This window comes from Doryrhamphus excisus, linkage group LG18 (genome assembly GCF_037039965.1).
Source record: "Doryrhamphus excisus strain RoL-2023G ecotype Guam linkage group LG18, RoL_Dexc_Guam_v1.1, whole genome shotgun sequence".
In the NCBI taxonomy this organism is placed as follows: Eukaryota; Metazoa; Chordata; class Actinopteri; order Syngnathiformes; family Syngnathidae; genus Doryrhamphus; species Doryrhamphus excisus.
In genome coordinates, this window is record NC_136374.1 from 17,781,835 (window position 1) to 17,800,942 (window position 19,108).

General features: G+C 44.2%; 1 protein-coding gene across 2 annotated transcripts in view; it reads left to right on the forward strand.

Moving 5' to 3' along the window:
* The window catches only part of chchd6b (coiled-coil-helix-coiled-coil-helix domain containing 6b), a 41,642-nt gene extending 22,890 nt beyond the window's left edge, over window positions 1–18,752 (forward strand). For both annotated transcript variants that reach the window (XM_058054598.2, XM_078798577.1), the window contains 2 exons: window positions 6,132–6,267; window positions 18,460–18,752. In XM_058054598.2, the coding sequence (XP_057910581.2) occupies window positions 6,132–6,267; window positions 18,460–18,483 (160 nt within the window). In that variant the 3' untranslated portion in view covers window positions 18,484–18,752. The remainder of the gene's footprint in view (window positions 1–6,131; window positions 6,268–18,459) is intronic.
* Window positions 18,753–19,108: the final 356 nt, after the last annotated feature.

The window sequence follows — 19,108 nt, forward strand, 5'->3', positions numbered from 1 at the left end:
GTCAGCCCCAATTTGAGTGAGTCGTCCAAGCGCAGGTTGTGCTGATTGAAATGTTATCAGCAAATGGATGTCACACACAAACACGTGTGCACCTTATCTTGTTCGTGAATGTCACCTGTTTTAATGAAACCCTCCTCTTATCCCTTCCATCGCGCTTCCCTATAGTTCCACAAAGTGAGTTTGGTGGGGATCAATCAGAGAGGCTAACGGTGCAAATTGTCCTCCTGCTTTCCTATCTCTGCTCCACACTCCAGTTGCTAGGATGGACTTTTTCATGTTCTCTGTTCGTACTGTCAGTTTTAAATGCCCTTTGCGTTGGAGAGCCAAACTTAGGTTGGACTTGTGTCAATGACAATTTCGGCAACTCTCAGAGAAATAATAAACTAGCTAGCATAAAACCATGTTTTTGTCTTTGTCAGCGATAAATGACCAAATAACAGGCTGGAAAATAACGTCTTGTAGACATTAAAATGTGCCGCTTGTGTAAAGCTGAGCTCTTCATATGCAGACCTGTCATCGATACCGCTGCATCTCTGCTCCATCTGATGCTCTTTCTGCTGGATGACCCAATAGCACTTTTTATGGACGATACCGTAACGTTTTCTGTCAGCCGATAACGATACCAAAGAGTAACAGCTTTGTATGCATGTAGCCCTTGGTGCTCTGAGGACCAACTGGCCAGCTTCTATAAATTAGTTTAGAATACTTAAATGCTATATGCATATACTTAATAATATGCCTGTGAAACTTGGACACAAACTAAATCAATTTTGGATGTAGTTTGTAGTGAAATAGTAACGGTATCCTGGGAAGAACGGGTTAGGGTTAGGGGAAGCACTAACGATGGCCAAACCTTTTGATGGCCATCATGGCAAGGAGAAACACACAATCAGACTCTGCTCCCAGAAGGAGGAAAAGAAGTAGACCAAGACGCAAATAGAATGATAACATCAGCATATGGAACAATAAACGCTATCAGGATTGCAAATTCCCACGAGCTCCAACCTTCGGCGTGAAGATGGAACGACACTGATCATGATGGTGATTTAATATACCGAATTAAATAACACACTAAATCACATTCTGGCACTAATTACTTACGTTGAAAAGTGACATGGAGTCCTGGAGTTGTTCCTCATAAATTGCGTATGTCCTGCTGTGCCTGAATGCAACATCTGATCTGGATGGATGGAGTGGTGCTTTCTATTGAAAACTTACAGACAAAGGGAACTGAAGATGAGATTCCATCTCCAAATTTGCCAATAGAAATTCACCCCGAAAAAAGGGAAGAGTCATCACAAGACGTCATGCATGAGGCATGCCCATTTTATGGGTCTATTACAGGGAGAGTGTTAGAATATTAAAATAATTTGTGTAATGAAACCTGGAGCTTCCTTCCTAACCATAAACCATCCTTGTTTTGGCTTCATGTCAAGTCAGCTTTTGCAGTCAAAGGAATCGTACTAGCATTGTCAGACACCATCTGGGAGGAAAAGGCATCAAACACACAAAAAAAAACATCTTCACAGGCAAGTCACCAAATTTTCCCTTTTGGATTGAACATTGGACATTTTTACCCAGAAGTCCCTGATGACTTCCAAGGTTACTGGCATGACAAGGAGATCCCACTTGAGATGTTTTCCATGGAACACAGAGGAAAAGGTGTCATCGTGATCTACGGTACTTTTTCCTTCAGCGGAACAATCAAAGTTCAAGATGGTGGACGCCAATGTGAAGATGTTGTACCAGCCCTCGTGTGTGTGTGTGATAATGACTGGGTTAGTTGAGTGGTTAGCACGCAGGCCACACGGCTAGGAGACCCAAGTTCAATTCCACCCTCGGCCATCTCTGTGTGGAGTTTGCATGTTCTCCCCGTGCATGCGTGGCTTTTCTCCGGGTACTCCGGTTTCCTCCCACATTCCAAAAACATGCTAGGTTAATTGGCCACTCCAAATTGTCCATAGGTATGAATGTGAGTGTGAATGGTTGTTTGTCTATATGTGCCCTGGGATTGGCTGGCCACCAGTCCAGGGTGGACCCGCCTCCTCTCGCCCCAAGACAGCTGGGATAGGCTCCAGCACCCCCGCGACCCCCATGAGGATAAGTGGTAAAAATGGATGAATTAATGATTAAGGACAACACAACATCTCTTTTGGACCATCTGATCAAGATCCAGGTGAGAACATTTGGGGAGGATGGCAAGGGAAGACCTTCAGATGGTGGATGCCCTTCATGAAGGCATCTTCACCACTTGGAGCAACGTTCCCACTGGCCTCCTGGAAACACATGTTGTTGTTTTAGGGATAGCGTAGGAGAAATAACACCATACCTGAGGAATCATAGTACCTAATGTACTGGATGTCAGACCCCAAAGCGTATATTAGCGGCTTCTCTAGCTGTACTAAATACATATTAGCCTCAGATATTATGTAGTTTGGGCAAGTATTGTGATAACTGACATGTATTGTTGCAAATGTTATATTTCTGGCACTACGACCTAACTTCTATCCCAAAAAGATGCGTGCGCCGTAATTCCTTTTAATCTCAGCCCAACCATGACATCTTTGATCCTCTCTTTTCTTCCCCTCCACTCAGCGTAATATTAAAAAGTCCAAATATAAAGCCACGGCTTCCGCCTTCAGGAGAGCAAATCCTGGTCGTCTTCCATTAATAAGCGTTCATACACAAAGAACAGCAACTTAGACACAGAGAGAATAATCAAATGTTATGCCTTAACAGTCTTTGCCTTCTCCTCTTATTGCCTTATTCCCCAACGTCACGCTTTGTGGCGACTTAGAAGCTCCGCTTTCTTCCCAAAAAGCACACGCTGCCAAGGTGAGACAAATAAGAAGGGGAAACTTTCCCCATTCCAGCCTAATCTTTCTTCCCCAACTCTGCACATATTTATGCAAAGCATCACGGGCGGAAAGCCGTTTCAATGTTGTTTTTCTTCTTTTTGCTGCAAAATTGTTGCTGTCAAACAAGCCGGGGTGGCTAATAGTTTTCTAATAAGAGCTCACCTTTAATTTCAGTCAAACGAGGCAGTTGGTGAAGATTAGCAGAGGCAATTTTCTGCTTCAGATTCCATTATTAGAACACTCCTGCTATCACAAAGTTTCTCTTCATGAATAAAGAAAAGAATTAGGCTTTTTTTTCTACTTGAGCTTGGATTATTACCTCGGGGCTATTGTTACCGTTATCGCCTCTTCTTAGTGATTCATTCAGAAAGCTGAACAACTGTCAGCTTTTAAAGGCAAACATCAAGCGGCAGTGTAATTATAGTCATGTGGTATAGCCACTCTTGGAAAGCTAGCTAACGCTCGGAATTGGCGCTTTATGCAACATTATTTATCAAGTCCTAACCTTGATTTGGCCGATCACGCGCCTGTTGTAGTTTGCTTTTGAGGGGAGCCATTTGGAATTCTGCTGGGGGAACAACACTGTAGTATAGTAGTGTAGTGTAGTATACTGTGTGTTCCTACACCTGCCAATCTCAGGTGAAGATGACTTTGTAGTTAAACGAGGGAGCGACATATTTAGCCGTGGCGTAGCTTTGCCATTGGCCGTCATATGCTGTTTCCATACAATGAAGAACATGATGGGAAGTGAATGGTACAGTTACCGACCCCAGACTTAGATTCTGTTTCTGTTTCCGTTCTGCTTGTTAGCGTTCAAAAGAAACCAAAGCCATGCTGCTGCTCCAAATGGTTCAACGACAGCTTTACATTTAGTTTAGGGGGTAAATTTTGACACTGTTTATACACGTGTCATCGCTATTTCCTTCTCGTCTGCTCATTCTTCGCTGGAAACGTGGCTCTCAAGTGTCAAGGCTTGAGTCTACATTTCATCTTTTGGCGTTTTGATGATGACAATACTGTCTTACACGTCAGCGCTCACATCTGGAGACTGAGACTACGTATTTTGATGCAAAGCCAACCATTTTAGTCGCCTGTTTTTATGTAACGATCATCAGCATCCTTTATTCAGACATATACACCTGATCCAACATCTAAGTAGCATGCAAAGGCATAACTTTACGGCACCGCAGCAGACGGCTATCCTTGATGAACGACCTTGCCAGATAACGGCCAAAAAATGAACCGTCCCGATGTGTGAGCTTTATTAAAGAACGTAAGCGATGTAGCAGAGGCAACATCTTCCACGAGCTGAGCAAGCGGCAAGCTTTGTCATTTCATACGTCACTGTCACATCCCCCCCATCCACTTCCTCCTCCCTCGCCCCCACTCAGGTTGCATTCACTTTCCTTTTCATGAATATTCTCTCCTCCAATGATTAATTTAATCCTGTTTCTCCACCCTCCGCTGCACACTCACACACACTAGCAGATGCACACCGACACCGGAGACCACACAACACACACAACACACACAACACACACAACACACACAACACACATGCCACCGCAGAGCAATTTGGTCCACTTCGCCGTGCGTATACGTTATCTTGCGCGCTAGCACACACAGACATAATTCACAATTCACGGGTGCATGCTAACAAATGAATTGTGTGTATTTGTCAGTGAATGCAGGGAGACCTGAGCGCTTTCATATGTGAAGGATGCATCGTTTAGAAATTGCTACGAGTCCAGCTCTCCTTTACGTTGCGTGCGTGTTTGCTCAGCGTGGAAATAAACGCAGGTTCAAATGAAATAACCCTTTCCTGTCACGGCAAATGAAGCCATGCACGTCTGCTTCAAACTGAACACGAACCGTGCTGCTCGTCTTTTGAACCGGACGGTGGTCCACACGAGCTGGGGAGCAGATCACCTTTTAGGAAATGACATGTTTGCTGACCCGCCCTTCCCTAATGGGTGTTTTACCAGGCTTGGTACTTACACAAGCCTCAGTCTGAGAACATTAGCAATCCATTTCTGTATGACTCAGGACAGCACGGCTGGAACGGTTGCCTTGGGAATGACCATTAACAGAAATCAACACATATCACCAACCAATTAAGATAATAAGGCACACATAAATCTCATAAAATAAAGATTGACTGCAGAAGTGTTGTATTAAAGGTTGCTGTAAATGGTTGCCCCCCACCATTGTTGGCCCATAACAAGGCAAAAGATGACAAGCAACAGAGTACCGTAATGTACATCACATAAGAATGGTCAGCATATGTCAGAAATTGGCCAAATTTACTGGACTGGATATTGGAACAAATATATAACCCCAAAGCCCAAACTAAAAGCTTGGTTTAACAAGGTCAAGTTTATACGGTATAGAGAGCACTACTGCTGCAAAGTGCTGTACAAGTAGAACAAAAAGGGTATGATAATAGATATCATATAAAAGATATCATAAAAGTAAAAAAAACAAGCTAAGTAACAAGCTAGTATTCTCATGTTAAACGATAATCCATGTTCAACGATCAGATAATGAGGTTTGGACATTTGGAAGTGAGCCGTGAGACAAGTTCAGGATGGCTCTGAACGCTCGCTTTCAGAGGGTTTTAAGTCAGTTTCAACTATTCGTGGAACCTCATTGCCATGGAGTGGCCACAGTATTACATGTGTAGTACTTATAGTACATACTATAGCACAAACTGCACCACTATTGTTACTAAAGGTGATTCGGACTCAGTGACAATAACCCGATACGTGACTATTACAACTTGGGGTGCGCCGATCGATCGGCTGATGTCAATGATATCAGTGAAAAATCAGCATATTGATATCGGCTGATACTTGCTTTAAAACACAGATCCCCTCCATTGATCAGCTCCGCCCTCTGCAACCACTTCTTTCTCATGGTGGGTCCACGTCAGTCTCGGCACTTCCCCAGTTCAGCCGTCACCTTACCCCAAGTCGGCTTTGAGTTTTGGCCCCCTGGGAAATTGCATTGTAACGCATGCAATTGCAATGTAGCACAGGAGCTAGCTAACACAGTTGACTCAATTAGTCTACTGTATATAAATATTAGAGCATCCAACATTTTAATTTGTTGGTTAGCTGCTCTGAAGATGTTTGTGCCAGTTTTATTGACGTACGTTCATTGGTGTCTGAAACCTTTTCTAGGACAACCAGTGAACTTTGGGCTCTGGAGTTGGCAATATTGAAGATTGGTAACGGTCCTTTACCTTCTATGGATGCGTTTCCATGTGTGCAGGCCGCGGCAGACTGCGTCGGTGTGCACTGAGCTGGAGGCCAAGGTGCTCCAGTGTTACCGAGACAATCCCCAGCAGACTCTGCATTGCTCCAGCTTGGCCAAACAGTACATGACCTGCGTCCAGCAGGCCAAGAAGGTAGGTGAAATCCTTCCGTGTGGGTGTTGGGGCGTGGAAGCAAAACAAACGTGTTTATTCATTCATTCATATAAGTTGGACACGTATTAAATACAAATTTAGATACACTTTTAGTCAATGACAACACAAAAACTAAAGGTTATAAAGACAGCTTTGGGACTCAGCGAATAACAGCGAGAGCCACTCCCCACAAATGGCGAAAACATCAAACAATGGTGAACCTTCCCAGGAGCGGCCAGCCAACCCAAATGACCCCGAGAGCTCACCGTAAAAGTGACGCCGCATTTCAGAAAAAGAACCTCCTACTAATGGTAGAATATGGTGGTGGTAGTGGGATGGTCTGGGGCTGAAATTTTGTTGTCATTGACTAATATTTCAATTTGAGGATCTGAAACATTTCAGTGTGACATATATGCAAAAAAAAAAAAAGAAATCGGGAATGGGGCAGACACTTTATTTTCACACCACTGTATTTTGTGTGTATTGTATATTAGCATGCTGAGGTAGCACACAATCCTCTTTGAGTCACTAATTTGGGTCATTTGTTTGAATTCCAACATTTTCTTTTCATGAACAAAATAATGGCAATCAAACATTGTTAACTTGTAAGTTAATCACTTCAACACTTTTTATTGTCCTACATTTAGCCATGTAGGATCGTTTGGAGCTTTATTCTCTTCCAAACGACTTGTTGAAGGGGACAGAAAGAAAGCAGGTGATTACTCAAACCAGAATGAAAAGCGCGACACTGATATCTGAGCAGGAAGGTGAAAATCCCTCCAATCTTGACTGCAAATCTTTTGATAAAGCGTCTGTGTTGGTTTTAAGGGGAATTGCGCGTTGGACAGATTTAAAAATCTCCAGCTGTCCATTGTTTGCACTTTGATAGGAAGATTACACCCTTATTAGTCTATTGAAATCAATTTTGCAATTCAAAGCTCGGAGAAGCATTCTTCTCTCTGTTGATGCTTTTACTGTTAGCGTTCCTACCCGCAGCTTATCTACAAAGTGCTTATTTTACCCCATTTTTCCATCAAACTGACAATAACAATGGCAGAACCCACTGATAAGGAGTGGTTAAAAGGAACAAAACAATACTTGGTGAATTTGGCTGTTTAAATAGCCCGTAAAATCATGGCAAACACAATAAAGCAATCTTTTCAAAGTTCTTTCAAAGATCCATTTGCCGCTGGGATGCTTCTTTGTGATACAACTCTTTTTTTATGAGGGTTTTCGTGACGATTCGTTGAGATTTTGACTTAAATGTGTTTTAGAAATAAAAGGAGAAAAGATCAGGGAAAATGGCATTCATATTGTGTGTAATATATCATTTTAAAGGGGAGCTATTGTGTTTTTTCCACTTTTCTGGCCTATAAATGTAGTCAGAATGTTGTAATCTCGCGTTAAACGTTTCAGATAATGAGTCCGTACATTTGGAAGTGACCCCTGAAAGAATTTTGGGATGGCTCAAAATGCCGGGTTTCAGAAGGCGTGGTAAAACTGCCCCTTTGTGATGTCACAGAGGAGCGGACTTCCCTATATGGGCGTGGCTGTAACCTAGATGAGCTCTGTACCCTCCCCTAAGCTCTGCTACTCTGTTTACGAAACAAGCTCAAGCAGAAGTTAATGTATTAGGAAGCACTCTGGGCGTGTGACCAATCACAGTGGGGTGGGCGTGGCCAGAGGTGGGCCATGGGTGGAATTAATTAAAACAGACCATTTTGGCGGGAAGCACACATCTAAGGAACTACAGATGGAATAGGTGCAGATTCTGCTAGATCTATAAAGTTTTCTGTGTGGGTTATTGTGTGGAGCTGCTCTATAGGAGTCCACAACTCAATACAAAGGGCCGGAAAATTTGCATAATAGGTCCCCTTTAAGACAACATTACATATAGGTTGTAAAATGACCTATATTGGGATATGGTTTTTGTCCAGCCTTAGCCTACATTGTTGTGATTTAGCCGCGTTTCCACCGAGCGGTACACTTCAGTTCAATTCCCTGGTATGGTTCAACCAATCAACGGACAGCAGTGTGTCCAGCTCCATACGCAAAGCATATTGCAGTATAGATGGGGCGGTCCAAGACCCTTTAGAATAAATATGCAGAAACCCGCATTACATTGAATGGCTTGGAGAAAACCAGACTTTAAATGTCACATGACATTACCCTTCATCACCAATACTGTACCTAACTACTGTACTATATGCATCCCTGATGTTTTCCAGGAATTGTCTTGTGCCTGTATTTGTTCTGGCTGTCGGACATTGTATTTTATATGAAACCCGTGATAAATGACTAAAGTTCCATTCAGAATTTCAAAGGTCTGGGAAGTCAAATCTGCAACATTTGATCCTTTAAAACGTTCCAACCTTTCTATATGAGGATAATCTATGAGATGATATCGCTCTTTTCAAGACTGGCTCACACTAATCTTTTGAAAATGGTTGGCTTTTCAAGTTGACCTTTCGACTTCTAAAGAGCGCTCTATCCCAGGCTCAAACTTCAGAAGACGCCCAAATGTTGCTTGACTTGAGATATAGCCCAGTAAATATAAAATGGTCGCTATTTGTGGGTCCTGTTCAATTCCATCCCTACAATATCGCCACTTCCTCTCTCTCTCTTCCTGTCTACCTGTCCAACATGAACCTGCATGCCATCCACTCCTCCTTAGAACGTTCCAGCTGCTGTCACTGCTGGTATGTTTTTTTCTCTCACTTCCTATCCTCCACGCATCCATCTCGCCTATTAAGACCTCTTCCACAGCCTGTCAATGCACACTTTGTCACATTAGCCAGCGCATTAGTTCTGATCTGCACCGCTGGCCATGGTGCTCCGTCAAGACCTGATTTGGCAGACATGACAGGTGCCTTGCCCCGCGCACATACGATCACACGGCCTGGAATAAGACTTCACATATTGCACAACCGCTGCCCTCTGATTGGCCCAAGGTCAGCTGGCATTGGCTCCCAGTCACCTGTGACCTTGGACAAGATGATAAGCAAAAATAAATGAATAAAACGTTCAACGTCACACGATGCTTAGTTTTTGGATCGTCTTGATTTTCACCGTTTACAGCCACATCCGTGGGTCTGACACCTGATCCGTGGGTCTGACATCTGATCCGTGGGTCTGACATCTGATCCGTGGGTCTGACACCTGATCCGTGGGTCTGACACCTGATCCGTGGGTCTGACACCTGATCCGTGGGTCTGACATCTGATCCGTGGGTCTGACATCTGATCCGTGGGTCTGACATCTGATCCGTGGGTCTGACACTTGGTCCGTGGTTCTGACATCTGATCCGTGGGTCTGACACCTGATCCGTGGGTCTGACATCTGATCCGTGGGTCTGACATCTGATCCGTGGGTCTGACAACTGATCCGTGGGTCTGACACTTGATCCGTGGGTCTTACAACCTAACTTGGTTGTACATTATAAAACCTCTGCTCATCAATGTATGAGAAAATGTGTTCTTCTTCTTTCTCTTTTGGCTTTTCGCCACAGCAAATTAATCGCTGCCATCCAACTCTGTCTCTCTCACACCAACTACCTTCCAAGGCCTCTAACATGTAATGTCCCTCTGATGTACTCGTTTGTGATCCTATCCATCCTGGTCCCTCCCAATGAGAATTAGATGTACAATGATGTGTACATTATTTTAAAAATCTACCGTAAGCCAACACCCATAAATCGAAATAAATAAGGATTACGGACATGAGATAACGTTGCACCTTTCTTACGACACAATTCAAAAAGCTCAGTTTAACACTCCACACGCAAATCCTGAAGACAGGTTTTAAAGATCTCCACTCTGGTTTTCAAACTAAAATCTGCATGTGCAGCAGAGGCCAAAAAAATCTGCATTTTTGAAATATCCGTGTTGACGTGGACACGGCCTTAGTGTAATATTAGATTCAGTCGGTCTCAAGACCCCTCTGGACACGCACAAAGCTGGCCAGTCTATTAATAGATCATACCGAGCCAGCTGCTTAACACTTGCAAACTTATAAAAGTTTCAGTATTGCTTCAGGTGGGGTCGAGATAGAGCACTTAAGCTCCACCAAACATGACGAGTCCTCAATCTTTGGACTCGATAATGAAGTCAAATATTCTCTGCTCCAATGAAGTTCCCTCCATCCTAAGGGTGTTGCTCCTCATTAATTCCATAATCTTTTATTTGCCTCCTATGGATATAGCCGTACAAATAACCAGTGTAATGTTTTGGCTTTTCTTGGAATATGCAGTTCTGTTCGCTGACGAAGGTCAATGTAGGGTCTAACAGCAAGTCTTGGTAGGTCTAGGACTTCTGTTATTTGTACCGCTGTAGAGTGACTATTGGATTGATAGCCTTGGAAGGACAAGAATACTTGTATTGTAACGCAACAGAATATTTGAGCAATGATTTCTTTCTCCTGAGGCACTAAACAGAAAAACCGTACTAACATCTAAATAAATGATAGTTATATCAGGGCGGTAATTTGAATGTTAAGTCAACACAAAAGATGATGGCTTTGCTAAACCCTCCTGACAGTTTAGTTCTGTTCTGGTGGCAGCTTTGAAGTATTTTCTAAAGCAGGCAGTTATGAAAATGAAACTGTTATAATGATTTTCTTTGTCTTCCGAGGTGATACTTACGGTTATGTGTGGATGCTCCGTTGTGGTTCTTACACCAAGTCAGTCTGAATGAATACAGTTCTTATTCTCCTCCAGAGAAACCGGTTCAGCAGCCACCTTTCAATGCATTTTCTTGTTTTTGGCTGTTCTTTGAACTTTGGACTGTCTTGGTTCTAACTTTCTCCGAGATCTCAATTTGAACGACTTCCACATACAAGAAGAGCAGATGACCCCCATCTACTTGAGCCGGTGACCACCGCGGCCGAGCGAATGCGACGTCACGTGCAATCCAGCAGTTCTGTCCATCACCTTGCATTTGTCAAGGAATCTGCCAATGGAAGCGCCATCCTGCTTATCTGCTGTTTTCTGACTCTGTCTTGATTTGAGCATCAGTAGACTTTATCGCTCTCACTTTTTCTGTCTGTCACTTGAATTTCACCCAATTCATTATCTACAGAAGCCCGCCCTTCTTTGTATGTCACTCAACGGTTCTTTTTATGGTTTCACACACACACACACACACGTATGCAGGCAGGCCTTGAACGTGCTCTCCACTCTCACCCCCGTCCCTCAGCGTCAGTCCCAGCCTGGGTCATTGTCATGCATATGGGACCTTATATGTGTGTGTGCTGTGCATCAGGATGCAGGCTAAAGGCTCTCTTATCGGGAGGTTGGGAGCGGCATTTTGTCTTTTCACTTTGACATTAGACTATTACACCTTATACACCTTATACACCTTATACACCTTATACACCTTATACACCTTATACACCTTATACACCTTATACACCTTATACACTTTATACACCTTATACACCTTATACACCTTATACACCTTATACACTTCATACACCTTATACACTTTATACACCTTATACACCTTATACACCTTATACACTTTATACACCTTATACACCTTATACACCTTATACACTTCATACACCTTATACACCTTATACACCTTATACACCTTATACACCTTATACACCTTATACACCTTATACACCTTATACACCTTATACACCTTATACACCTTATACACCTTATACACCTTATACACTTCATACACCTTATACACCTTATACACTTTATACACCTTATACACCTTATACACTTCATACACCTTATACACCTTATACAACTTATACACCTTATACACCTTATACACCTTATACACCTTATACACCTTATACACTTTATACACCTTATACACCTTATACACCTTATACACTTTATACACCTTATACACCTTATACACTTTATACACCTTATACACCTTATACACCTTATACACCTTATACACCTTATACAATATGCATATTATTGTGGCCAGTGAAAGTGGATGCTGTGCTTTTTTGGCCTTGTGATATCATAAGCAAACATTTCTGTTGATATAAAGATGAGTCAGCTCGTGGGCCCCAAGGACACCTCAAGGGAAAACAAGTGGCTGTAAAAGTTAGAATTTGGCAACGTCTACATCATCAGGATGCAGATTTTAATACAACACAATTTGAAATGAAACTTGCCATGAACACAAAGCACACTCTGTGGGAGTCCGACTGTGACGGACCAAACATACGTAGTGTATGGCAGAAATGATATATTACATGGTGGCGTGTCAGACTACAAGTTTAAAGGCTTTCCCTCTCCTCATCTCTTCTCTTGCAACTTCCAACAAAAGCCCCCATTGTCAAAGTCACATTGAAGAATAAATGTTTCTCAGACCCCCACTTACCGCAAGTGTCATCACCCTCCTCCACAACACTCAACCGGGCTGGACCGCCAACCATTTACGGGAGGCGAATGCTGTTGCTGCGCCTTTTAAAAAATCATCCATTGGGGCCTGCAGCATCTGAGAGACACTTGCCGTTTTATTCCACACACTTAACCCACTTAAGCCCATCAGTCTCCTGGAGGAAGCGTTTGGCCGCCCCGTGTGTGAGTGTGTTCTGGCCACAGAGATGCTCCATTAAGTACCACTCTGGTTTTACAATAATGACGGAATATATTGCCGCAACAAGTGAGTGGAACAGGTGGAATGAATATATACATATAACTAGCGGTATTTCCAAAGGTAGAAGCATATGCGCTGTTCAAATTCTGAATCTAAGTTGGAGCGTGCTGACGTAACTGTAAAGCATGATTTTTACCAGCAGCTGGTAGTGCAGCTCTGTCATCAAACCCTAGAATGGAGGACCAGTGTGTCTCGTATGCCCTGAAACTGTAGCGCTGGTCAAAGTGCAAATGTGATGCGACATGACTTGGCCAAACACGGGTCATTAGAGGGAAAGCATCCACCCAATCTGATGTGAGAGCACGGAAACTGATAAAAGTACTTATTAACAAGGCCAAATACTTGAAGGATTTTTATGAGGAAAGCATAGAATGTTGCATGCGAGCATGCCTAAGCAGCCGCCGTGTTAATGACTGTCATGTTGATAATCGCTAATCCAATCCGACCCGTGCGAGTAAATGAACAACCTCACCTGCTGAGTCACATTTCACCAATAAAGCGTGCGGAGGAAGAATTGAAGACTGACGCATAGCAGCTCAAACCTGGCAGGAGGGAATTGATCACACGATACACGGAAGTGGAAAGTAGCAGCAGGGATGAGGTGTTTAGCTGGGAGTATTGTATAGATTTCACCCAGCGTGTTGTTGAGGGTGGGGGCGCACGGAGGAGAGAGCAGCTAATCTTTATGTGGCCTGTGCTTTACAGGATGGTCGCCTTGGAGATGATGGATGACAGAGCAAGGTGGAATGGAGCCCAGAGAGATAGAGACAGAAATATCTCAGCTAGTCTGTGCATGGATGCGTGTGATGCGTGTGTATATTCATATTCACACGTGCTTGCGTATTTCACGATTCTACCGTACGTGTCACCAAGCACGGTAATGTGGCAGGCAAGTCGTCGCCGTAGTGGTGACACCAACCAAAAATGTATGCTTCATGTTAGCTGATCATGCACTAGCTCGGTAATCACTCCTTTTACACAGACCATAGTCACAAGAGAGAAAAGGTTAGGTTTCATCTCGATAACCTGATGCAAGCGGATACCCGGTTTGACAAGCGAGAGATAGGGCCGCTTTGGAAGCAGCCTCCCGGATCGATAAGAATCGGCCATAAATGCTTACATTAATCGATTGTAGAGACATGCACTGGATGCCATGAGAAATCGGTCGCCAGTACGTCTCTTAAACAACACGGCAAAATGATGGTCCTCCATTCTGCGTAGATCACAACGTCTTCAACACTCGATGCCCTGGTTAAAATGGTGCATGTTTACTACTCTTATGACATTGGACTTTTCCAAGCTAACACATTTCAGCAAATTGTACATATTTTTTCCCCAAATGAAGCATTCTCAAGCATAAAAATGACTAAATGCACTAAAATACAAATACAGTATAAGCCATTAAGACCACAGCTTGCGAATGTAGTATTCTACATTGGTTACTAGGTGTCAGTAATTGTTCGCCATCAAAGCATCAGACTTAAACAAGCGGCTGCTAGTGGCAGCACGTCTGCCCGCTATTCCCGTCCAAGAAGCGGCACATTTTGGAGCTTTTCCGTGTTCTGGGTTGCAGGAGGGGACGTCCCAGAGGATCCGTGTTTCCCCTGAAGGACAATATACGGTGTGTGTAGCATGGGTGGTAGCGGGGGTGTAAAACAAAAATACAGTTAGTCTGTACATTTTTAGACTTGTGTGTGTTTTAGATGGATTGCCATATTCCATTCATTTGGAGCTGTTAATGCGTACATATATATACGTACTACATATCATCCTGTCCTGTCTCATTTAGCTTTCTCTTCATTAAAAACAGTAAAAGGCATTAAAGAACAGATAAACTGACAAAACAATATTTTTTTCAATGACTAAAACACTTGTCTTCTTTGGCAGCTCATTAAGACTTGAGTTGATTGAAGTCTTTATGATGGCTTAAAAACGTGAAAACAAAACATCCGCATTGTTTAGATATTGTTTTGATGTTGCAAACCTTTCGTTAAAAAGGTTATTGAGTTACGTTTGTCGTTTATATCGAGCTTGTTTTCTATTCCTTGATTAACTTTGTGTATGAAATACAAACAAAGTAGGTACTCAGTTCCTTCAGCTAAACCAACCAATGGGTAGATTTATCTACAAACTAACCCGGTCCCGTTCATGTAAGCTCCTAACCGAATAGTCAGGAGAGGGCCAGGCCAGTCGGGCCACGAGACGGGAGGGTAACCAGTTAGTGTTTTTCAAAAAAGGCATCCATAACTCCACTATTGTGTGTGATTGACAGTCTTTGCCTGGCAACCGTCTCCTGGCCTCCCGAGGGAAAGGTGAGCTGAGCGCCGTTTGCTCTGAGCGGAGAAGACAGTTATTGATTTTCTAGTTGTCTATTATTTTTGTTTTTCACCAAGAAAGGGCCAAGCGAGCCTGTGTTTTTTTTAATCATGTTTGTGTGTGCGTGTATGCCAGTCCGTGTCTCTTCACGTGTCGTCGGTTGTGTGTTGAGGTGCGGTCGAGCCGTCTCGATGCCGCCTATTAGCTGATGACTGCGGAAGTGCGAACGCGGTCTGTGTGTGCATCCTGTTGCTTTGACACTGGCTGCCGTTTGAATTAGACTTCTCGTCAACCGCCGCCGCAACAATCCACCAACGCCTCACGCTGCTCGCTAATTGGAGAGAAACTAGCAGGTGGAAAACATCCTTCTTTGTTGGGGGGGAGGAGAAGGTGTTGTGTTTATATCCAACATCAGCCCAAACTTTGGCGTTTCAGAGAATCATATCAAAGTCAAATGTTATTTTTCTCCAATGTGTCTAAAGTGAACAGATTTACCTGGAATATTCTACAGGAAGCCACGTAGACACCACATCGTACAAGGACGCATCCAACATACACGACTCCTTAAAAAGGATACAGGCATTTCTTACAGTACATTATACTCAACAATACACACCAGCTAGTATTTCTCACACCCCTGATCTTGTACACAGCCCACCTTGCCACCCTAACCATCTGGGGTCCAGGTCTTAGCATGACCCTCCGAACGTGTCCTTGTTTATCTGGCACATTCCAGATCCTTGACCACATGTAGATCTAGGAGAACTAGAGGCCGAGTCAACACCTTGAACTTTTTGTCTTGAAACACAAAGCACTGAAACGAGTTGGTGGGTGTACCAGTCACGACCAGTACTACAGGAAACACCAAAGGCCTTGCTTGACGTTTAAGAGCAGGAGCCAATTGGAGGTCCCGGTAGCCCATAATGGCTAATTATCAGGACAATAATAAGTAAATGCCAATCACATGTTGGATTTGGAGGAGCAGTCATCACGTGGATGCTAGATAAAACTTAAACTACGACACAAATGTTTGGCACATGGTTGAATATTTACTCCCTTTAAAATTGATAATACCGTTTAAATGTGTGTTTAAGAAAGCTGAATCCTACTGTTTTCAGTGTTTACATTTCAATAAATATTTGTTTAAACTTGAGACCTGTGATATTTGTTAATTGAGGGAGCAAAAGCAGTATTGGGCCCGAGCAAAATCGGCCATCGGCTAAGGTTGATGGAAAAAAATCGGTATCGGCCGGAAAAAAAACGAAAAAAAACGATCCATAGTGTGTACCATGACAGCACCAGGGCCAAGGGTTTATCAATGAGCGATCTTAAAACTCTATTCTTAAATTGCGTACACTCCATTTTGATGTCTGTCAAATTGATACCAGCATTGGCTGAATTCCACATTCAAGCATCAGCGCCTGCATCTACCTGCATTTACCTTGACGTATCATTTGGACCAAAACTAATGAAACAGTAATGTAACACCATCATTCAGTACACTAGATTCCCCCCTCCCCGTTGAAATATGGTCAACCTGCCCGTGTAAAGGAAAGGCGTGTAAAACGACTGAATGAATACCACCCACAAACGGACTTTTCGGTCACCGCCACTGCTCTTCAATTGCTCCATTGTACGATTGACTGTGGCCTTGGGTCGTGAAAGGCTGTAGCGTTAGCATCTATAGACATCCTACGCATTACCGTCTTTTTGAATGATTGCAGCACCGCCGCACTTCTGTTGGGGCGTGTTAGCATGTACATAGCGAAGCAGGGCGCACCTTGAGCTAGAATATTTGGCTGCCCTCCCTGCCCGGGGTGGCGAGCATAAAAAGCTTCTCCTGTCATTAAATTATCCAAGTGTGGCTGGCGACGCTCCAAATGCGGTCCCGAGGAATCACATTGAGCTGTGGGTACGGCGGGAGGTGCTTGGGGTCACTTGGAAATTCTGGAACGACTTCATACACTATGCATGAGGCGTAATGTCCCATCAAATCGCAACACATCCTGGCTCGCACGCACGCTGGTGCACGCCCCCCGACAGAGCGCCTTCTCACCAGCGCGGCGTTGGCCGGCACCTATGCAAACATGCGCCGTTCCCCTTTTATGTTTCACAACGTGAGCGGAACAGTAAAGCTAAATCCCCTTGTCACATTCGCCGCTCATCTCCAATTCGGCGGCTCGGGCTGCGATGCCCTCGGATGCACTTGGCAAGTCAGCGGCTAACCTGCCCGCCAGCGTATCTGCTCGCCAGCAGAGCATCCGGCTAGTTTGCATACTAACTTGCCTACCCGGCAGCCACAAGCTAATGCTTCACTAACCTCGTCACCCCGCGTCTCCTCCCGTGGTCGTATGTTAGCATGCGTATCAACACATACAAAGGCGGGGCCTCGTCGTGCCCTGCGGGGACCGGCTCGGCTCTCGGCACCTTGGAAAGTCTACAACTCTGCACTAACTAGCGCAAACATTATTAGGGTTATTGTTCTCCTTGAGAGCACAGCCTGATGGGTGGGGGTGGGGGGTTCAAACCGTATTGTACGATGTGCAAATTTACCAGCCTCAAAACGATCGGGGTGGAACGCTGGCCTGTAATCAGCCGTATTTATCACAGCGTAGCAAGCGTGCATCTTCTCCTTTGTCTCCTTAATGTCTGTGGAGCAACCTAGACATCTCTCATGGTAGCACTTAGATTGCTGTTCCACCTGTTTAGTTCAGGGAACCACGTTGGATTCTTTAGCACGTTGCGCGTTGACTGGTGGCGACTCGTATTTACTGAAAGGAAACGACGATAACAAGACTAAGGAAGGAAGACAGAATGCCACTTGAGTTGATTCTAAATGGAAATAAGCAGAAGACCAAGATAAGAAGAAGCGCATCTTCAACACCGAAACCCTTCACCCTGCTTGGTCTGCATTATTCACCATCGTCTGGTGCTGTCACATCACTGGGCCGCCAAAGACGGATAACCGGTAAAGGCAGTTAGAAGCCCGTGGCTTTGATGGTCCATTTAGCAAACAGAATGAAATCAAATCCTTTTTTGTCCCGAGAACTGGTCGCCATCTCCAGTCCTTCACGTCTGACATGGAAATGCGCCGCTGGAAAAATTCTCTTCAGTTCTCCAGACTTCCTTCACAGCACCGCATCGAGTCCCTCAATTGGCGATTTCTTCCACTGCGGCGATGTAAAGTTTTAAATTCGTTTTAAATTGAGCCTCTCTTCTCTCCCGTCCCTCCTTGTCCTTGCAGGGCTCGCTGACCAATCACGGATGAGAAGCCCCGAGCGAGAGAGCATGAAGAGCAGAAGTGAAGAAGAGGGGAGCATGTCAAATCCATCCAATTTCTGCACCCCTCTGTGCTTCTGTTAGCCATCCATCCATTTATTTATTTAGCCGGCGCCGCTGAAGAGCCTCCTTCTGGCTTTTTGAGTGTATTATCTTGATTTGTCTCTGGAGCATCTGATGCCTTGATTTATTGTCAGGTTGCACCGGCACACCCCTGCCGCCTCGGAAATAAATCCAGGTGATCCGGCGGTGATGAGACTGCGGCTCGTGTGTCTTTTGTGTTTGGCCGGAGCGACGGCGTGTGTGCAATGGCTGCCTCTTGTCACGCCATGCTAATCACCGCTGGAAACGGCTTCGTGCGCATCCTTCTTCCAACGCTACGCGGGCCCAGGGGCTTGGTTTTGTGTCGTGCTTGTGATTTCATTAAGCGAGGGAAGCCAAGGAAATGAGGTATAAAGGAAGTAGAGGACAGATGAATAGTCAAGTGAGCATGGATTCGTGTGCGTGTGTGCGTGTGTGTGTGTGTGTGTGTGTGTGTTGGGTTCATTCCTGGGATTGTGGGTTCTGCCCTATATAGTGAATCCATGTCCATTCATGTGGTCCCGTGAAGGTTC